This window comes from Mytilus californianus, unplaced genomic scaffold (genome assembly GCF_021869535.1).
Source record: "Mytilus californianus isolate M0D057914Y unplaced genomic scaffold, xbMytCali1.0.p SCAF_18, whole genome shotgun sequence".
Classification (NCBI taxonomy): Eukaryota; Metazoa; Mollusca; class Bivalvia; order Mytilida; family Mytilidae; genus Mytilus; species Mytilus californianus.
This window is the reverse complement of record NW_026262666.1, coordinates 8073781-8086232: the sequence shown is the minus strand read 5'-3', so window position 1 is coordinate 8086232 and position 12452 is coordinate 8073781. Positions and strand designations below refer to the sequence as shown.

General features: G+C 30.6%; 1 protein-coding gene and 1 long non-coding RNA gene across 3 annotated transcripts in view; one reads left to right on the top strand and one right to left on the bottom strand.

The window, feature by feature from the left end:
• The first annotated feature begins 2057 nt into the window (after positions 1 to 2057).
• The window catches only part of LOC127726803 (acetylcholine receptor subunit alpha-1-A-like), a 36696-nt gene continuing 26301 nt past the window's right edge, over positions 2058 to 12452 (top strand). Inside the window, exons 1-2 of the mRNA XM_052234257.1 lie at positions 2058 to 2069; positions 2252 to 2348. Of these exons, the coding sequence (XP_052090217.1) occupies positions 2058 to 2069; positions 2252 to 2348 (109 nt within the window). The remainder of the gene's footprint in view (positions 2070 to 2251; positions 2349 to 12452) is intronic.
• LOC127726667 (uncharacterized) lies at positions 3893 to 10704 on the bottom strand. Of its 2 annotated transcripts, none has more exons than XR_007993628.1 (3): positions 8209 to 10117; positions 6070 to 6166; positions 3893 to 3960 (listed from the first exon to the last, which is right to left on the bottom strand). It is a non-coding gene; the product is annotated as an uncharacterized LOC127726667 (long non-coding RNA). The 2 variants fall into 2 exon arrangements; XR_007993627.1 differs by lacking the exon at positions 3893 to 3960 and adding an exon at positions 10406 to 10704 and having other exon boundaries at positions 5973 to 6166; positions 8209 to 8377.

The following is a 12452-nucleotide window of genomic DNA, read 5'->3' as shown; positions in this document are numbered from 1 at the left end:
GTATAATACAAATTACAGAAACATTGGAATTCAATGACTACAAAATTTTGTCTGCATCAATTTAGTGTGCCACAATGTCCTCTTTATATTCTAAATATTGACGTATCACAAAAGAATCAGTCCTTCTAATAACTCTGGCTGTCTTGTATACTACTGTTGCCTTTATTGATTCATATAACTTAAATATTTAACAGCATCAACCGAAACTGACCAAATTTGCACTTAATTATGAACATTAATTTAGCCACATAATAAATTAGTATTTTTGAAATGTCAGGATGGATTGTATAATACAAATGACAGAAATATTGGAATACAATGACTACACAATTTTGTCCGGGTCAGTTTTGAGTGCCAGGATGTCCTCTTTTTATTTTAAAGTATAAACTCGTCACTTAACATCAGTAGTTTTAATACACCAAGCTGAATCGTATAACAAAATTATTTCATCGCATCAACCAAAACTGACCACATTTGCACTTTATTATGAAAATTGAATAGCCATACCATAAATCAGAAAATTTGTTAATTCAGGATGGATTGTATAATAAAAATGACAGCAATATAGAACACAATGACTACAATATTTTGTCAACATCAATTTAGAATGCCAGCATGTCTTTTTCTATTCAAAATTTTGATTAGTTACAAATAAATCAGTAGTTATGATACCTCAAGCTGGCTCGTATAACAAAACTCTGATCCGATGAACCAAAACTGACCAAATTTGCACATTATTATGACAATTAATATAGCCGCATAATAAATAAGTATTTTTGAAATGTCAGGATGTATTGTATAATACAAATGACAGCAATAGTTGCACACAATGACTGCGAAATTTTTTCCGCATCAGTTTAGAGTGCAGTTGTTCCTCTTTGTATTTAAAATATTAACTTGTCACTTAAAATCAGTAGTTTTGTTACCTCAAGCTGTGTCGTAAAACAAAAATCCGACCGCATCAACCAAAACTGACCATATTTGCACTTTATTATGAACATTAAACTATGTATTTATCAATAAAAGGTATGACATCTATGAGATGGTATCAACTGATTATATTCATTTTCGTTAGCACTTTATAAATCTTTAAATTTGTTAACTCAGGATGGATTGTATAATTCAAATGACAGCAATATAGAACACAATGACAAAAAACTTTGTCCACATCAATTAAGAGTGCAAGCATGTCCTTTTTTATTTAAAACATTGGCTCGTTACAAACAATCGGTAGTTCTGCTACCCGAGGCTGGCTTGTACAGCAGAAATTTGACCGGATCAACAAAATCTGACCAAAGTTGCACATTATTTTGAAAACTAATATAGCCGCATAATAAATCAGTATTTGTTTAAAATGTCAGGATGGATTGTATAATACAAATGACAGCAATATTGGAACACAATAACTACAAAATTTTGTCTGCATCAGTTTAGAGTGCCAGTTTTTCCTCTTTTTTTCTAAAGTATTAACTCGTCACTTGAAATCATTAGTTTTTGTACCACAAGCTGGCTCGTATAGCAAACTTATTTGACCGCATCAACCAGCAAGAATGATTGTATAATACAAATGACAGCAATATTTGAACACAATGGCTACAAAATTTTGTATGTTCTCTTTTTATTTGAAATATTGTTGTGAAATTTCAGGCTGGCTCGTTATATTATGGCTTATCATATGTTAAGTAAACAATACATATTGTTGTATCAAGGAACTTGACTAAAACATTCCGTGAATTTGAATTTCTGCAATTTATCAATAGTGACGGACCATTTAGCCCCAGGTTTGCTCTATTTTCACGCAGAATCATGATATATCTCTAAACAGATTTTAATGTTGCAAATCTTATTGATTTATCTTTATTAAAAATTAAAAAGAAATCGAGTTAAATTATTGTAACAGTGAACGTTTTCAACATAAAATATCTCCAATACATTTGAAGTCATCGTGGATTATAATTCTGCATAGCACTTTACCTGACGTAAATAATCATTGTCCAGGTAGTTTTATTTATCGACATGTGTTTCTTGACCATTATAGTGTATACAAAATATATGCAATGATGAAAGTTGTATGTTTAATGATATGTGTCATGAGACTTTGGAAATGTGCGTTTAGGGACGTTTTCAGTGAACATTTTGTTGAAACGTTATCATCCGGTTTATTAGTTTTCATTATTTATTTTAGTATTAGAAAATCTGCTGTTTTAAGTATAATACGAAGGATATTCAGATTAATTTCACATGATTGCAGGTTATTCAAAGAAGAATAGACGGAACAACAGATTTTGACAGAAATTGGGTTGAATATAGAGATGGATTTGGTGATCCACAGAAGGAATACTGGCTTGGTAAGTACCATTTAGTTAATTGTATCTTGACAATATTGATACGAGTCATATTTTCTCATATCTATTCCTTTAACATTCTTTAAAAAGTGATCGACAAGTTTATATTGTAGAATGTTTTCTATTGATACGTTTTCCCAATACATGTACTCAGCGAACTACCAATTTAATAACCAGTATTGCACAACTAAATAACAGAATAGCAAAACGCATTTGAATCATAAGTTACATTCCTTTCTTCTAGTTTATCGAAAACTTAATTGCAATGATAACGAGATGTTTTAAATCTGGAAAGAAAATTGAAACATTAAAAACCCATAAACACTTAAACATGTTAAAATAGATAGAAAAGCCTCAACATAAACTTGATAAACATATCACATGTGCATCGGTACATAGGAAAAATTGCAACATATGTTTTCATATGTTTAACATATGTTTTTCATATGTTTGAAAACATATGTAAACATATGTTAATGCCCGACATGAAAACATATGTTTTCGAACATATGAAAAACATATGGAAAACATATGAAAAACATATGTTTTTAAAATCATATGAATGTTTTTCATACATGTAAACATATGAAAAACATATGTTTTTCATATGTTTTTTACAAACATGTTTTCATATGTTTTCATACCTGGCCTAAACATATGTTTTCATATGTTTGTCCTAAACATATGTTTTCATATGTTTGGCCCAAACATATGTTTTCATATGATTTTATCTTGATCCTAAATATATATTTTTTATATGTTTTTAATTGTTCAAATGCATTTATTTTTTCATAGATTCTAAACATGGTTTGTATATATGTGTATTTTTTTTTTTGCGATAGGTTTTTAAGGGTAACGTTTTTCTTAATTTGTTATCTTTTTTTTCTGACAGGAACTCATTTTGAGTGTGAATACTTCATTATGATGAGTTGTTGCTTTAAAAAGTAAAAAACCCAAAATACCAAATTCCACAGAAAATACATAGCAAAATCAAAAGCTCAAACAAATAAAAAACAATAAGTGCTCCATAATGTTTATATAAAGTAGAATTTTTTTTATTAAGTTGTTGTCTCTTCTATTTTCATATTTTTGTCTCCTTGACATACATTGTACCACATTTCTATTGTCTATATTCTATTTTCATTTGTTTGTCTCTTCGACATACCCCATTTCTATTGTCTATATTCTATTTTCATATGTGTGTCTCTTTGACATACCCCATTTCTTTTGTCTATATTCTATTTTCATGTTTGTCTCTTTGACATACCCCAATTTTATTGTCTATATTCTATTTTCATATGTGTGTCTCTTTGACATACTCCATTTCTATTGTCTATATTCTATTTTCATATTTTTGTCTCTTTGACATACTCCATTTCTATTGTCTATATTCTATTTTCCTATGATGTATGTGATATTTCTATTGCTATACCTCCATACACAGATATTTAATTGTCTTCACTGCTGTATATTACTGGTGCATGTGTATGCAGCTGCTTTTTGTAAATATCCTGTATGATTAAGAAAGACAACTACATGTAGATTGACTTTGAGCTCAATATTGTATTAATTAAAAATGAATGTTCTTTGGTTCTGTTTCTTTATTTTTCAGTTCCTGCAAGTAGAAATAAAAGAACAAAGTTTCAATGTCCACCTAGTCGCAAATTTTTAGCTCACATGGCCCCAAGGTACGTCGTCGTCCATCGTCGTCGTTAACTTTTTACATTTTTGACTTCTTCTTGAGAACCACTGAATGGAATGGAACCAAATATGGCATGAATGTTCCTCATGAGGTGCTGACCAAGTGTTGTTACTTTGTAGCCGATCCATGATCCAAGACGGCCACCAGCGGGGGGCTTAGTTTAACAAAGGACCCTACGGGAAATACATACAAATGTCTTCTTTTAGAGAACCACTGAATGGAATGAAAGCAAACATAGCAATATTAATCCAAATTTGGCCTCAAACATTATTATAAGTATCTGTTATGATTTTTATCTTTTTTTATATGATTTCAAAAACCCAAGTAGTCAGGTGAGCGACACAGGCTCTTGAGAGCCTCTAGTTTATCTATCAAGGGGCAATATTAACATGATTAAAAAAAAACAACATGTTTTTTTGTTCTCAAAAATATTTATAAATAAAAAATGTGCTTGAGGCAAAAAAAAAGTTGTTTTTCTTGTATACTAAATATTTCAAACTGACCTTCAAGGGCATTACTATAATAGTATACTATAAGTTTAATAAAAAATTTTTTAGAGCATTTACCAGGCCATTTTCCATAAATTTATTACATGTATTTCCAAGAGGCATAACTCTTTTGAAAAAATTCAATCGGCCATCATTACAACTGCCAGTTGGACATCTACACCTTACAATAATTCCTTACACCAAATATAGTAAGTATAACTTATTGCTTATAATACCTCAGATATTGACTTGACCACGATAACTTTCTGACAGAGTAGACAGACACTAGCTATAGGACCTTGCAAGGTACCCACATACTAAGTAAATAGAAATATCCTATTACCAGGATAACTATAAATAATATTAATAAGAGAGAAATTAACATTACAAAAATACTTTTACCACAGACTGAACCTATATTTTAGGACAGCGACGCCACCCCTGGCAGAATCTAGGATCACTGTCTCGCTTTCGTGAAATAAATTTGCAAGCTTGACAAAAAGCAGAACATGTATTTCAGAAATAGAAATTCTATGCAATTATTAATACTTATATGCTGTTATGGTCCTACATATTCTTGTGAGTTCAATATTTTGGCATTACACAAAGTCATGCTTTCTTAGACTGTTTGAAATGACAATTGTTTTGTTGTAACATTAATTGATTAAATCTGTCGAAGGTGAATTGATAGATATTTTAGTTTGGGAAAACATAATGTTTGCATCTTTTATTATTTTGTTATTTCTTTTTAAGTGCTTGTTGATGAGTCCAGCCCTTTCTGGCTGATTTTGACATGTGTTTCTTATGTTGGGTGCTGTCTGCCATACTGTGTCACAGTGTGTAGTTTTATTTTTTTCATTGGTTCACATTTTTTCATCCTTATACAAGTTATAGCCATAACAGGTTACTTTATGGTATGGATTTTGATCATTGTTTATGGCTGTACAGTGACCAGGAAATGTTTACATCTTCGTCCTTTGGTTTTTTTATTGATAGTTGAGAATCATACATGTACCTCATCTCCTTATACATGTTAAACATGTTATATTTATATGCTGGTTCATAAAAAATCTTAAAAGGAAATTATTCAATTGTTATATGTTTGAAAACTCTCTCCTATAATGCAAAAACAATAATTGATTGACTTTTCTAGCTTAATTTAAGATTCAGTGGCAAATATTTTATGTATATTCAAGACAAGAACAACTTTTAAATATACAATTCATAATATAAGCAAATGCTATAATTATTTTAACTTCTGACCATCTTATGCGTTTGTGTGTGTGGAGCAGAAGGATTCCTTGATAAAATTGAGAATGGAAATGGGGAATGTGTCAAAGAGACAACAACCCGACCATAGAGCAGACAACAGCCGAAGGCCCCCAAATTGATGCATACTTGACATCAGAAAGACAGAAATAAACAACAGTATACATGGTATACACGCTGTAACATGTACAATTACACTTGAAAAAGTTTTAAATAGATAACATTAAATTATTTAAATTAACTGCAATTCAACAGATGAACTTACTTTGATACCAGTTCTTTTTGCCTGACATCCGCACCTACATGTACACCAGTGATTATAATACTGTACTTTCCTTTCATTTGGTAACCATGGTAACAAGCTAAAATTGCAAATCTTAATTTAATCCAGAAGTCCAGACAAAAACAAGATCATTTTTGTAGATGTAGTATGAACTGATGCTCACTAATTTATATTTTTACTTTTGAGTGAATGGAAACAAATATGCAACAAACAACAAAAAGATCAACAGTGTAGCTAATATTATTAATATATGTATAGTCTAAGCCCGTCTTAGTATAGTATGAACTTTTTCTAATATAAAATGATCTATTCTGCTGTCTAGTTTAAAATAAAATGCTCCCCAGGGCGCAGCTTGATACGACCGCAGAGGTCGAACCCCAAACAGATGGGGCAAGTATTGACACAATATTCAAGCTTGGTACAGCTCTGAATTTGGTTTGTGATTAAATATTTGACACAGCATACATGGCATAGGTTTCTGACACAAAATCAATGTGGTCTAAGAACTTAAAAATTTTAAATTAGACATTTACCTATTATGGTTCAATATCCTAAATCTAAATACATGGTTAGGTTCAGCATATAAAAGAACCCCAAGAATTCAATTTTTTTATGAAATCAAACAAAGTTTAATTAATGGACCCTTTTGACCTCAATGTGGACCAATTTGATAACAGAGCCCAAAATCAAAAATCTAAATACAAGGTTAGATTCGGCATATCAAAGAACCCCAATAATTCAATTTTTTATGAAATCAAACAAAGTTTTATTTTGGACCCTATGGACCTCAATGTAGACCAATTTAAAAACGGGGCCCAAAATCCAAAAACTTAATACATGGTTAGATTCAGCATATTAAAGAACCCCAAGAATTCAAGAATAAACCCCATTGATTTGGTCAAGAAATAAGCAATTTATACAAAGTATTAGAAAAGTATTGTTATTAGCCCCTAATTCCTAAACAGTTAGAATCACAACCCCCAAATTCAATTCCAACCTTCCTTTTTTGGTATGGAACCTTGTGGTACAATTTCAGAAAGATCCATACACTTACACACAAGTTATATTGTCTGGAAAAATGCTTATTTTGACCCCTTTTTAGGCACTTAATTCCTAAACTGTTAGGACCATAACCCCCAAAATCAATTCCAACCTTCCTTTTGTGGTTTCAAACCTTGTGTTTAAATTTCATAGACATCCATTCACTGAAACTAAAGTTATTGTCCGGAAACTAAGTGTCTTCGGACGACGCGGACAACAACGACGACGTGATACCAATAAACGACTGCAATTTTTTTTTGCAGTCGTATAAAAAACAACATTAACATGATTAAGGCCTTAACTCTTGATGTTTAATAAATCTTGGTTTCCTGTTAAATAGGCAAAATTGTTTAAATACACCATTTATAGGCATGTTGTGGAATCTCAATAAATACTTATGATTGCAATGTTCGTTTAATCGTCGTTGTAGCTATGAAATCTATACAATAACGTCATTCACTACAACTTAAGAATTACAACGTTACCATAGTTCAATGTTAGTACTTCGCGTATACTATTTTACGACAAGGAAATATTAACTCATGAACATAATATGTTGTCATTTGTGTTACCATCCATACTTCATGCATTTAATAAAAGAACAGCTTTTCAATGTACCTTGCCAATTGATGGATATACATGTATAAAATTTGCTATCAAAAAGCAAAAAATATGTATGTTCTTTTAACCTTTTTCATAAATTATAAATAATCTAAAAGAAATGAAGACGTGTGTTGATTGCTTGCAATGCAATTTTTCTTACAATATCTATTTCCAAGAGGCATAACTCCTGTAAACATATTTGATCAGCACTTATTTTCTAACTCATAAAAGCCTATGATGATATATAGACCTACATGTATGGTATGAATTACAAAAATATCTGACAAAAAAATGTAACCATAACAGTGCTTTACTGGTTATCTTCCATAGAATTTATATTTCAAAGTTAAGTAATTCCTGTATAAATAATTTATCCAAGACATTACTGGTATATATAATAAACCTTTGGTATACATAAATATTACATGAATAAACAAAATATTTAAACAAAGTTATCCTTTTCATTACAATACATACCTCTCATCACAAAATAATTATTGCCTGCTGCTCCTTATATGCATATAAATCAATATGACAATCTATGAATCCATTATATAATCTAGAAAGCAATGCATCAAATGAATTCTGTTCTGTTGCTTAGATTCTTCTACTTCTTGGAGTACAAAATGTACTTTCATTGAAAATGCTAAAAGAAATAAAGTATGACATGTACAAATGTATAATAAAATGAAGTTACAATATTTATATATCTGCCAAATTTATTGCCTTAAAATTTTTTATATGACAAAATTGGCTTATTTTGATCTTTTAAAACAAGAAGTCTGAACAACAGATCTAGACTTGCCCTGAAAAAAAATTAACTATGCAAAAAGTATTAAATTATTTGAATGTTCTAATCCATCTTATGTTTATTAAATCCATATGACTTGTATGAAGTGATAAATCAAAGTGGTTAAATCTGCTTTGTACAGATCTGATGTCAGTTGAGTTAAGCCTTTTCACACCACTATCCCATGTTAGGGAGCTACCATTTGATTTAGGGGGGGGGGGGGGGGTTAGGATGAAAAAGTTTGTCCTGCATTTCCATTTTTCCACTCTATTCAGTCCTGTCTTTTTTTTATTTATAGTTTATTCTGACTTTTGTTTTACATCAATTGTCATCCTGCATTTTTTTTTGAGCAAAGTGTCTCATCCTGCCTTTTTTTCAAATTTCATCCTAGACCCCCACACACACACACACACACATATTAAAACAAATTATAGCTCCTTTAAGGGGAAGATTTGGCACCAATAAACTAGTCTGACTCCACCACATCCTGTATGTGCCTGTCCCAAGTCAGGAGCCTGTAATGTTCAAGTTGTTGTTTGTTCACTTTGTTGCTGTATATCATATTTGTTTATTTGTTCCTTGTTTTGTTTAGAAATTATAACATGTATCAGTCTGTTAGTTTCCTCATTTGCATTGTTTTACATTTGTCATTTTCATTAAATGTCTTTAATAGCTGACTTTGTGGTATGGGCTTTGCTCATTGTTGAAGTCATCTTGTACCATAACTTATTATAGTTGCTAACTTCTATGTCATTTGATCTCTGGTGGAGAATTGGACTCTTCTCATTGGCAATCATACATGTACATGTACCACATCTTCTTATTTTTATATTCACATTAAAGTATATGTAAAGTAAACCATTCATGCACTCTAGGGGTCCACTTCTTATAATGTACAAGGTGATAAGTCTGCCGCTGTAATAGCCTGGCTCATATTTTTCAGCTTAAAAATATGTGAATAGGTGTGGAAAACTATCAGAAGTATAATACATGTATGATAAGGCTGAGAATTACTAGATGTTTATTGTTATAGTACTTAGTAATAGTAGTCTCAGACTCAGGATAATTAAGGCTTATTGTACTTGTCATATGCAAAGCCCTGTAATTTTCTTAGTTGCAAGTCTTGTTTTGACTTAAGTTAACATAACATAAGGAATTTGAGCCTCAGATTTGAGCTTTAATCAAATGTGATGATTTTCTCTGTAATCCCAGAATGTGATTCTTGTCCGCTCCAGCATGTCCTGGAATCACTCATAATTAAAATTTGGAAAGGCTTACATGTACATTATTACCTACGCAATGTATGAAAAGGTATATATACATTTTTTAAATCTAAATTAAATGAAAAGGGGGGGGGGGGGGGGGTAATTGATCCCTTATCTATTAATTGTAAAATAGCTACTAATTGCTAAAGAGATTATAAAGTCGTCTGCACAGTGTCGTGGTTTTAAAACAACTGATAAATAAATACAAATATCACACACCATAAGACACGATTATACAGGTCTGCATCAGTTAAAGTAATTAAGTTCTGTAGTGACATTAGATAAACAATTTCAATACATTACATCAAGTATATGATGTCCACCCCCCCCCCCCCCCCCCCCCTTTTCAAAGTTTGTCTTATTGTCTAAAGGGTTTACAAATCATATGGTTATTTGGGATGTATTTGTGTCTTAATCTTGTAACATTCTCATTATAAATAGATAATGAAACGGATTACCCAATTCAATTATATTTATATTACAATATCGTTCTCAGACTCAGGTTTACAAATATCTACACGGACTATGTACAGTCAAATAGTTTTTCGTGAAAAATAAAGCACACACATATTCCTGCTTTTATCCAATAATTAAACAAAATGTGAATAATAATATTAACCTTTCGTTGTGCTTTGAGGGTACGTAAAACTATCCATCAAAACAAAAACACTTTCGCTGTTTCGTTGCGTTGACTTTCTATAAATTTTCTATGTTTCGTTCCCCGGTTTCTTCCAGTTAATCGACAAGTCACCCATTTCAATTTATCTATTTATAATAAATTTTGATTCACCAGTTTGAAAAACCAAAGTTCTTTGTATCATCTATCTCTGTCCATTCAAACTTTTTAAATGACCACAACTGTAGATCGCGTGAGCGTCCATGGATTTTGCGTCATAGTATAAAAAACGGTAACGCTGAAAAGATTACTGGGTTTCCGTATTCGAAGTACCATGCAAGCTTTCGTACATTTACGTATATATATATGATGGTCTGGAATCAAGATTGGGGTTTAAGAATATAGAAAATAATGACAAAAAGTGCAAAATAAAGAGAAAAAAAAATAAAGAACAGATACTAAAAAAGCAGAAATATGGAATAAAGAATCATAGAGAATAATGGGATTATCATTGATAAAAAAAAAGAATTGAGAATTAAGAACAAACTAAATAAAGAATATTTATTCATATCATTATTTAATATTTATAACTCATTCATTTATTTTAAATTATGTTCCATTCAGAATTAGATAGCTCTGCTGTGGGGGTGACATAGCCTGAGGGCTGACATGCTTTTATCATCATGATGATGTGGGATTTAGTGGGAAGAGTAGAAAGTGCACTTTCCTGTTTGAATAATACACTATATAGATAATGAATGAAAAAATGCATGTGATAATCAAATTACAAATTTTGACATTTTCTCAAAACATTTTTTTTTAAATGCCCTTTAAAACATATGAAAACATATGAAAATCATATGTTTTTCATATGTTTACAAACATATGTAAACATATTTTTTTAAAACATATGAAAACATATGTTTGCTTCCATATGTTTTCATATGTTTCAAAACATATGTAAACATATGTTTGTAAACATATGTTTTTCATATGTTTGGGACAAACATATGAAAAACATATGAAAATCATATGTTTTTCATATGTTTTGAAAACATATGAAAAACATATGTTGCAATTTTTCCTGTGTAGGGTAACAATAACAATTTACACTTTTTTTTTATTCCATGCATCAACACTAATCATTTTTTTTTTTATCTATTGTTTTGTTGGTTTGTAGTCCACAACCAACAAGATAGCATAAGAAATGTTTAGCTAGAGGAGATATTTTCCATTTTTTTTATGTGTTTGAGCTTTTGATTTTGCCATTTGATAAGGGACTTTCCGTTTAAAATTTTCCTTGGAGTTCGGTATCGTTGTTAATTTAATTTGTACAATCAAATATATATATTTTTTGACAATTGAAATGTTTTGCTATATTTATAAGTTACTAAAATTTAAGAAGAAAAACACACGCTACCTTACTTGATACAACGTTGGTCAGTGTTTTCGATAAGGTGAAATGCAGCCGTTTTTTAGTCTATACATGGTTCTCTATTCATTCATAATATTTGGATCTCTTTCGTTCCTTAACTTCAGCTATGAAAACAACATATGTTTTCAGGACGAAAACCGTATCATATAACTTGAATATACAATACGAATATGGTATCGTTTCAAATTCAAGATATCCACTCTCATTGTTTTTGGTTACGAGACTAAATAACTTTACAACCAGTTAAGCCGAGAAGCAGCAGATAAAAATCCGAAATACAATGAGTTTCATTGAACCAATACCTTAAACCATTCACAGTTCGTTGCATAAGATTTTATTCGGCTTAGGATCACAGATAAACTATTTACTACAGTCAATGTAAACGAGAGGCAAAAGATAACAAAGTGACTTTCAAACTCATGAGTCGAAAATACACCGAAAACGTCACGTAGTAGTTGTAATAGTAGTTTACAAATTTTTCTAAGTAACTGTTCTATCGAAAAATCGTACAGTTCACCATTTACCGGATTAAATGATAAAAACAGTATTCTGCATTTTGCTTTAAATATACAAATTTTTTTTTCGTATTTTTTTTATTAATTGTAAAAGTAAGCA